This window comes from Caretta caretta, chromosome 21, assembly GCF_965140235.1.
Source record: "Caretta caretta isolate rCarCar2 chromosome 21, rCarCar1.hap1, whole genome shotgun sequence".
Lineage (NCBI taxonomy): Eukaryota > Metazoa > Chordata > Testudines > Cheloniidae > Caretta > Caretta caretta.
Genome location: NC_134226.1, coordinates 1,330,514 through 1,340,878, shown reverse-complemented (window position 1 = coordinate 1,340,878; position 10,365 = coordinate 1,330,514). Strand labels below are relative to the sequence as shown.

Here is a 10,365-nt window from a genome sequence, read left to right as displayed (position 1 = left end):
GTAAGGATTTATACCTGAGGCGATCTCTGTACCCTTGCATCCGTAAAGTAGACTGGCACTGGAGGGGTGTCACTTAATGGGAGCAGATGAGCCCCACATCCTTAATCAATATGCAAGAACCAGATCAGGGAGGACAAACCTCATCTCTTGGAAGGATTGAATTATTGTCCAGAGGGCAAGGTGTAAATTTAGGAGTCACTCAGGCCAGAGCAGTGCATCCGCTGATAGCAGTGGGAAACTTACACAAAGATAAGGGTCAGAACGACCTTCATGCAGTACATAAACTTGGAGCCGCTACCATTTATGGCCAGTACTTTAGTCACTCAGTAGGAAAACAAGCTCCATTTTATATGTGTTTTTACATCTTCCCTTTATTTCCTTTCCTGCCCTGTCTGTCACCCTCCGTATCTCCTTCCTGGCAGGAATTCCCACTGCCCCCTGCACACCCTGTGTGCTGTGCTCCCATCTCTTTCCTGTCTCATCTATTAAAATGATTCCTGAAATGGTAATGCTGACATGTAGTGTGGTCAGGGTTAGTGCTAACACAGAAATAAATGGAGCTCAGCTGTTGTTTCAGCGTGTCTGCAGACCCAGGAAGACTATGTTGCATCAGTTAATCTCCCAAAAGGGAACTAAGCTTTTCTTTGCAACTATGAAGTCTAGAAACTTTTCAACTGAAAGTGAAGGGTTCACTGATCTGCTCAGGTTAGGTAGGAACCTCTGTAGCAGAATGTTCAGACTCTGACTAAACAGTTATTTTGGAACTGCCATTTTGGAGAGCTACTCCTTTAATAAAATGACCATAAGAGGCTATTGCAGGAGGCTGTATGCCTCTTCCAGCATTAATACAGAGATGCTGACTTGACCTGTGAGGTGGATGTTTAATCGAAGGCTGTATGGGCACCAGGGTTTGAAAAATATACGTGGCACCTCTGCTAGCCTGAGGGCTAAGTCTACTAGTCATAATGAAAATGACTTTCCCACCTGCCAAGCCACACATTTCATCGAGAGTAGTTAGGAGAGGAAATTCATATGCAGGTGACCAGAGTTGCTACTTTGGCAGTGTGACCTCTCCTTTCCTCCTCACTCCACATGCCTGCAGCAAATTGCAACTAGCACATTCTGTGCATGTGAAATGGAGAATTAGCTGCTGCAGGGCACTACCGGTAGGTGCAGCGGAAGACTTGAATTGTCTCCCCTTTCTGTAAAATGTCTCTTGACCAATTTAAAATGAATCCATCAACTTTAATTAGCCATAACAATTTAAATATGTCAGAAGTTCACAACTTGTCTAAGGCTTGTCAGTTACCTGTTGTCCAGTCACTCCCTGTATCTAGCATTATAAGTGAACTCCATTGCACTGAAATAAGCCCTGCCGTGCTTAACCATCCTTTGAAGGAAAGTGGGTTTGCAGACAGATAAGGAGATCTAATAGCGCTTTTTACAAAGTATTTCAGTGAGCCAGCTCTCTGCTCCCCCGCTTTATCCCCCTTGGGGAAGGTAGAAGCAGCTGTAGCCGATACCCCAGGTCCCTACTCACCAGTCCAGAATTACCATTACTCATTAAGCCCCGGTAGGCATCTTTGCCTGTATAGATAGAGAGGCTGTACCTTTCCCTTCCAGTTCTTCCTGAAGGAAAGTCTCATGTTCAGCTCTGTCTTCCTTCCTAGTTCATGGTGACTTTTCAATGTATGTTACAGTACATTTTAAAGTGACCTCTTTTGCCAGGAACCTTTTATTTGCCTGTTTATTAAAGTAACTTTCACAAAGGTCCTTCTGTTCCTACATGTCTAGAGTTATGCTCAATGGAGCACTATTTTTTCTCATGGTCCTACAGCTACCCACTCAGTGGCTTGAAACAAAACAGTGTAACTACTCTGTGATCCTTCTCATCTGAGAGAACTACCAAATAAATATCAAGACATTGTCCCCTGGCGTGGAGGGAGCATGGGGCAAGAAGTGTCTCAAGGGGCCTCTGGAAAGGAAGCTGCTTGCCCTACTATGCATATCATACTAAACTAAAAGCCACTTCCATCTCCCCCCGAAGGTGGGGTGACTGACCTTGCTGGAGAGAGGAGTATTCAAATGCTGTCTAAGACTAGGCCTGCTTCACTGGAGTTGGGAAGAATCAGGCAATGTGGAAATCTATTTAATGTGGTGTGAAATTTACATCAATTTGAGGCTAAATAAAATCCGCCTTCTAGGTGTAGAAACTAGTTTCTCTTGGGGAGAGTTCTGTTGTTTCTGGCTTAATTTCACATTGAAAAGAGCTTTCAAGATGAGGCTTGAGGCTCCAGCATTGTTTGTTTTAAAACAGCCACTGAAGTAAAACACGAATTAGTCTCAGTCCTATCACAAACTAATTGTTTCCTGTCCTGTCTTCACTTTGTATTGGTCTTATGTCAGTGTCTTGGCCACTCACTCAGCTAAAACTTTCAAATTTGGATACCTGAAGTGAGGCTGCTATAGGGACTTAAAGCAGTGGCTTTTTCCAGAAGTGCTGAGCACTCAGACATCCCCTGACTTTAATGGGATGTATGGGGACTTGGCTCTTCTGGGGAAAAAAGCAGTTTTGAAAGTCTGTCTGAATTTAGGAGCCAATACTTTGACTCCTAGCCAGCTGCTGTAATGAGTGTAGCATGGGCTTTAATTGTACAGTAACAGAATGGAAGATTTCAGAGTAGCAGCCGTGTTAGTCTGTATTCGCAAAAAGAACAGGAGGACTTGTGGCACCTTAGAGACTAACCAATTTATTTGAGCATAAGATTTCGTGAGCTACAGCTCACTTCATCGGATGCATTCAGTGGAAAATACAGTGGGGAGATTTTATATACACAGAGAACATGAAACAATGGGTGTTACAATACACACTGTGAGGAGAGTGATCACTTAAGGTGAGCTATTACCAGCGGGGAGGGACCTTTTGTAGTGATAATCAAGGTGGGCCATTTCCAGATGCTGTACTGTTCTGTGTCTGTCACCCACTTGGATCTAAATTGTGGTGAGGGGCGTGAGCTGAATTGTCCCTCCAGTACTCATGGCTCTGAACTGCATGAATTTTTTCACAACAAGAGAAGCGTAGTTTCATCATAATGTGCTTCTTGTCATTGAATCTGGACTGGTTAAATCCACCCAGTGGGGTTTTGTGGGGGAGAGGGAGTCCACAATAGGTGCACTGTGGTGATTTTTGCACCATTCACTGTGGTATCAAGCGCTGGCAGCAGTTGAAGAGAGGCTAGCACCCTTGGGTTGCTGTTCCAGAACAGGATATGGCCATGGGAGGTGAAATGTGAGCAAGGGAAACAACCTCTGGATTCTGTTCTGCCTCATTGCATTCCTGGCTCATGGACAGCTTGCCTAGTTGGATGACGCTGCTGGAGCCATATTTCCAGCGGAGATTTGACGTGGACTTTGTCAGGCCAGGATTTAAAATGCACAGAATGTGCAATTGCTTTCCCTACACTGGTTGTGAGGTACCTGCTCCTAGGCAGAGGTGTGCTTGGGCTGGCTCATGCTCCGCTTTGGTATTACTGTCAGCTCTGCAGTGCTGGTCAGACTGAGGCAAATCCTGACGGAAGGGGGCATACGAATGTCGGGCCACACACAATGTTTTCAGACGTCATTGATGCCTAGTAGGGGAGTCACATTATCAGCAGATGAGTCAGACAGTTTAAGCTGCTCGGATAAGACATGTTCACAGTGACCAACTCCAGGAGAAGGGACAGCTCTTTCCAGTTCTATGCATCCTATTGCCTATAACAGCTAGTGTGGTGAGTATGGGCCATTGCTACCTCGGGGGAGGGTATTTATACCACTATCCTCATTGGCAAGAGAAGACTCTTCTTACAGAGGCAGTCGTTTGGTGGAAATACTGGGCAACCGCAGTGGTGAGGAAGATTCAGTAGTCCTATCCCACCTGTTCAGCGATGCAGATGTGCTTAGGCCTGTCTTGTAACCTACCACTACTGTACTGTATGTTGATCAGAGGAGCCTCCGTTGTGCAGTACCATCTGTTCCTTAGCTCTACACTGGGCCCTGGGCCCTGCCCTGCCACCAGAAGTCTGACTTTCTCCAGCTCTTAAACTAACTCGGCTCCTGCGTGACTTTGTGGCATCGCTATTGCAATGGCATGAGCCGGAGATTAACGCTTGCTCTCTGCAAGTAAGAGGGACGTGATCAAGGGGAGGTGCCCTCTCCACAAACACCACTCCTTTTGAAATGTGCTGGTGGTAGTGGAAGAATCTGAGTTTTGTGGTAACCTTCCCTGAGGCTGGCTGGGGGTACTTGCTGGCCCTGGAAATCAGAATGTAACAATCTGCTATTCAGAGGAGGAATTCTGTCAGTTGTCATTTTCTGCCTCATAAAGAGTTTCCAAGAGTGCAGATTAATAATTTAATCCTAGAGAGATCAGGTGGGTGGTGCCTTTGGATCAATTTCTGTTAGTGAAAGAGACAAGCTTTTGAGCTACCTGGACTCTTCTTCTGGTCTGAAGAAGTTAGTCCAGTAAAATATATTACCTCACCCACCTTGTCTCTAATATCCTGGAACCAGTGTGGCTACAACACTGCAAATTTAATCCTAGACAGTCCAGCTGTAAAGGAGACATCTGGCTGCTGTTCTGTTTCAACACCACTTTCAGTGGTCACTAATAATAGTACTGCTAACTGCTGTCATTAGCAACCCCATTCTAAAAGCAGATGTGAAGGAGGCTGATGGCTGTTGCATACCAGCTGTGTCTTGAGCCAATATGAAAACTGAGGCCTCATGAGAAGGTAATCTGTTTAGAGTATAAACTGCTCAGGGCTAGGAGCGTCTTTGACACTGCAAGACTGTCCCTGGATGCGCACACAGGACAAAGGAATAATTCCACTTCCACTATCCATAGCCATTTACAGTCCGTTCTATCTGAGTCAGGCCATACATGTTCATGCAGGTTTGAACAAGATTGCGCTGTGGTCTCTTCTACCCCAGGCCACTTCCATTGTGTCCTGTAAGCGGTTAGATCTGTTAAACTCCCATGGACTTGGCTGGGCGTTCCACCCAGGAACAGGCAGCAGACTTAGGTCCTGCCTGCTAATTGGCAACACCTGCTGAGCAAGGATGCCTTGACATGTTGGAATAATGGCACCTGGAGTTGGGAATCCTGATTAAATGACTAAGCAGGGCTCGTTAACAGGTGTATCCAGCTCTTCAGCAGTATCCTTTTGGGCTGCTAAACAAACCGACTTGTCTCAGTACAGTTCTTTCATATTCGTGTGCTGATTTTCTGGCTAAACATTTTCATTCCATTTTGGACATGTTTGCATAATGTTACATAAGTTTGTAGGTAATAAATCCCTCCCAGACCTAGCTGAGAAAGTGAACTCACACTCACACACTCTCTCAAGGATAGTGCGGGGGACTAAAATGAAGCAGCATAGTAACACTGAATGGGAGCAATTCCTGACAGATATCCCTGGCTCACTGTATTACTCTGATAGTCGGAATAAAAGCCTAATTGCCACCGTTTGATTTGTAGGGGGCTGGGCTAATTAAAAGGGTTCACCCACGTAAGAGAACTGCTTGTATTAAAGCAGCAGCTACTGAATCAGTGCGACTGCCCCGCCACTAGAGTGCAGCGGGGAGGTCGGGGGGAACAGTTAGCTGAGGTAACATGTCAGGTGGCACTTGCCTCATTCCCTGATGACTTGCATGTCAGCTGTGAGAAGTGCATTGACTTTGGTAGATGTACGGCATCCGTGTTACAGTTACCTGGGAATCATTCCTTACCATGCACAGCCAGGTGAATGGTCAGATGGAAAAGGGGATTAAGATGGGCTTTTCGGTGTCCTGCTGCCGAATGCCATGTGATGGAGAGATCTTATTCCTCATACCAGTACAGAGTCCAAAACTGTAAAGCAAGATAACTAGTTTCAGAGCTGCTTTAACTGGGATGATTATGCAATATATTTCTTTCTTGATGTGTGTTTGCCACATGAGAAATTACACACAAGTGTTAGGATCTACTGCCCAAGACCTGCCCAGAAAGCAGCCTAGACCAGTGTTTGGGATGTTTCTCTCCTCCCCCCACATTGGGGTCACAATGGAATTGGTTATTCCTCGGAAAACGGAAGTTCCAGTGTTTCCTGTACTTTCTGGAGTGAATTCCTGTACCTGCTCCCATGAGCCCTTGTATTTACACCATATGTAAATACAAGGCTAGAATTCAATCTATGAGCAGGCAGAACTGCAGGTGTTTGTTTCACAGCTGTGTGTGTGAGGCAAAGGGATAGCTGTGCTAAAAGATCATCTCCTGCAACATTTCTGTCCAGATGGGTTATGCAGAAAAAATCCTCTCCGGGGTTTGAGATTTAAAAGCAGCACATTGTTTTGTTCATAATCTCTCTGAGAGAGGCTGGGCAGGGGTTTTTATGCTTGGTGAGGTTCTGTTGCCCCAAATCCCATAAAATAATGTGGCAAAACACTGACCATCACAGTGTCTGGCTATGTTCTCTTCATCCACCTTAAGCCTGAGATGTCCCAAATAAACCCTATATAAACACTAAGCAGTGTAAACAAAGTGGCACTCTTCTCTCTGCAAAGTGCCTTGGCTTGGGTCTGCAGACCCCTCTCTTTTTCCAGGTGAATGCAGCCAAAGCCCTTGTAAACCTTCTGAACCTATCTAGACTCCTTTGCTGCTGATTAGCTGAGCTGAGGGAGCATCACCCGATAGGATTTACCCACACAATGCCAGGCTGCTCTCTGACATGCCTGTGGGGACATGCTAGGGGTGGGTTGTGTGATGGCTACGGGTCACCCCAAGCTCTGTATGCCCTGCCATGTGACTAAATCAGCTAGCAACATACTTGCCATTTACAGGGGGGCGGTAGTATAGGGTATTTTGCATTGGTATGAAATGTCTCTGGACTGTTGAGTCCTTTCCTCTTGGGCTAGAAGACTACACTGTTGATTTACTGTGGCTGAAAAGGAAAAATAATCAGTGCTCCTAAATGAGGATGACACAGACACTATTAGGCTAGCGAGAAATGCTGCACCTTTACGGGCAGCCACTTTTAACGTTACAGGGAAGTATCTCTGGGGAGCTCTGCTGTGCTGTACAAGGTGCTTGAATAATATGTAAATAGGCACCATTTGCTTTCTGTGCCAGGCTGAACGTTTTAATCTTGTTTTGCAGAGCTCCTGAAATCATCCTGGGTTTACCATTCTGTGAAGCTATTGACATGTGGTCCCTAGGCTGTGTGATAGCTGAGCTGTTCCTGGGTTGGCCTCTGTACCCAGGAGCTTCAGAATACGATCAGGTAAGAGCATATCGTGCGTACGGGGTGGTGCTTGTACAGTCAGAAGGAGCTTTTTTTTTTTATAAACCCTGTGAAACTGAAGTACTCATTCAAATTCTGCTCTGATTTGGTCTTCAACTGCTTTCCTGCTTTGATCCAATTCTCTTTCTATCTGTGATAACTGAGGCTGCTTCCCATTTGTGCCCTGCCTCCCACTTTGCCTTTGAATAGAGAACGCAGAGGTCCTGTGTGTGTCTCACTACTGTTTAATATACAACTTGCAGTTCCCGTTCTGGCACAACTGAAATGCAGTGTCTCAGTCCTGGCTGTGCACAGCACCCTGCGGTTCAAGAGGGACAAATTAGCTACAGGAGTAGTGGTCCCAGGGTGGCCTGCCATGCATTTCCTGTCATGTTAATTCCTACAGAAGCTCTGGTCTCCAACACCGAGCATGTCCCAAATGCAGTCTCTGCAGCCTGTGAAGTACAGTGCGCGTATGTGGAGGGTAGCAGTATTACCTGGCTGTTAGCCTGTCCATAGAAGAGCAACAAACCTAAATAGAACAATGCTTTTCCAAGTACAGCTTTTCCATCACATGGTTTGTTTTGTGGTATTACCATTTAACAGTGTCTGGTATATTTTTCTCTATGTGAAAAGACCCTCTCAAATTAGCTTGTCGTGTCTCTTTGTCACCGTAAATTTCCAGAGGAAATGCAGTGGTACATTAGTGAGCAGGCTGAGTTAGAAATAACTAAAGTATGGCATGGTGGTTTCCTTCTACGGTAAGGTTCATGTACTTCTGCGAATCTTATCTCAGTGTGTAGGTGGGTGGGGACAAAGGTCGGGTTCTCATTGCTTAGTATAGAGTTCTGTAATCCTCCAGAAACTTGGGGTAGCCCGTACTCTGACTTCATGTGGTTGAGTTTGATGTCTGTAGTGAAGATGTTTGTTTTTACCTGAACTGCAGCAGTAAATGCAGGCCCAGTCAAGATTTGGAGGAGGCATCTCTGGAAATGAGCACCTGGCTTGGCCTTGTTAAGCAACCTTGGCCTTGCAGGAGGCAATCTGCTGTACAATAATGAGGCCATTGTAACTAATTTGGACTCCAGTTTTTATTGCTCAGCATCTAGTGGATGATGTTTGTTGGAAGTTATTTCTTAATTGTACTACTGAAAATTTTGTTGCTTAAGTATGAAGAATATAAACACTGGTCAGTTTGAACCCAAATTGCTAGAAATGAAAAGCTAGGCCACAAATTCATCTTGGCTCACAAGCAACACCAATTTAGTAACCTATCTAGTGCCCTGTGAATGTTCATGTCAAGGTTCCTCCCCCACTCTGAACTCTAGGGTACAGATGTGGGGACCTGCATGAAAAACCTCCTAAGCTTATCTTTACCAGCTTAGGTCAAAACTTCCCCAAGGTACAAAATATTCCACCCGTTGTCCTTGGATTGGCCGCTACCACCACCAAACTAATACTGGTTACTGGGGAAGAGCTGTTTGGACGCGTCTTTCCCCCCAAAATACTTCCCAAAACCTTGCACCCCACTTCCTGGACAAGGTTTGGTAAAAAGCCTCACCAATTTGCCTAGGTGACTACAGACCCAGACCCTTGGATCTTAAGAACAATGAACAATCTTCCCAACACTTGCAAACCCCTTTCCTGGGAAATGTTGGATAAAAAGCTTCACCAATTTGCATAGGTGACCACAGACCCAAACCCTTGGATCTGAGAACAATGAAAAAGCATTCAGTTTTCTTACAAGAAGACTTTTATTAAAAATAGAAGTAAATAGAAATAAAGAAATCCCCCCTGTAAAATCAGGATGGTAGATATCTTACAGGGTAATTAGATTCAAAAACATAGAGAACTCCTCTAGGCAAAACCTTAAGTTACAAAAAAGATACACAGACAGAAATATTTCAGAGTAACAGCCGTGTTAGTCTGTATTCGCAAAAAGAAAAGGAGTACTTGTGGCACCTTAGAGACTAACCAATTTATTTGAGCATGAGCTTTCGTGAGCTGCAGCTCACTTCATCGGATGCATACCGTGGAAACTGCAGCAGACTTTATATATACACAGAGAATATGAAATAATACCTCCTCCCACCCCACTGTCCTGCTGGTAATAGCTTATCTAAAGTGATCATCAGGTGGGCCATTTCCAGCACAAATCCAGGTTTTCTCACCCTCCACCCCCCCACACAAATACACTCTCCTGCTGGTGATAGCCCATCCAAAGTGACAACTCTTTACACAATGTGCATGATAATGAAGCTGGGCCACTTCCTGCACAAATCCAGGCTTTCTCACATCCCCCCCCACCCCCATACACACACAAACTCACTCTCCTGCTGGTAATAGCTCATCCAAACTGACCACTCTCCAAGTTTAAATCCAAGTTAAACCAGAACATCTGGGGGGGGGGTAGGAAAAAACAAGAGGAAACAGGCTACCTTGCATAATGACTTAGCCACTCCCAGTCTCTATTTAAGCCTAAATTAATAGTATCCAATTTGCAAATGAATTCCAATTCAGCAGTTTCTCGCTGGAGTCTGGATTTGAAGTTTTTTTGTTTTAAGATAGCGACCTTCATGTCTGTGATTGCGTGACCAGAGAGATTGAAGTGTTCTCCGACTGGTTTATGAATGTTATAATTCTTGACATCTGATTTGTGTCCATTTATTCTTTTACGTAGAGACTGTCCAGTTTGACCAATGTACATGGCAGAGGGGCATTGCTGGCACATGATGGCATATATCACATTGGTGGATGTGCAGGTGAACGAGCCTCTGATAGTGTGGCTGATGTTATTAGGCCCTGTGATGGTGTCCCCTGAATAGATATGTGGGCACAATTGGCAACGGGCTTTGTTGCAAGGATAAGTTCCTGGGTTAGTGGTTCTGTTGTGTGGTATGTGGTTGTTGGTGAGTATTTGCTTCAGGTTGCGGGGCTGTCTGTAGGCAAGGACTGGCCTGTCTCCCAAGATTTGTGAGAGTGTTGGGTCATCCTTTAGGATAGGTTGTAGATCCTTAATAATGCGTTGGAGGGGTTTTAGTTGGGGGCTGAAGGTGACGGCTAGTGG

The 10,365-nt window shown here is 45.2% G+C and overlaps 1 protein-coding gene across 5 annotated transcripts in view; it reads left to right on the top strand.

The window, feature by feature from the left end:
* HIPK1 (homeodomain interacting protein kinase 1) overlaps positions 1-10,365 on the top strand; it is a 40,446-nt gene that overhangs the window by 8,202 nt on the left and 21,879 nt on the right. For all 5 annotated transcript variants that reach the window (XM_048826338.2, XM_075121979.1, XM_075121978.1 and 2 more), the window contains exon 3: positions 7,175-7,298. In XM_048826338.2, the coding sequence (XP_048682295.2) occupies positions 7,175-7,298 (124 nt within the window). The remainder of the gene's footprint in view (positions 1-7,174; positions 7,299-10,365) is intronic.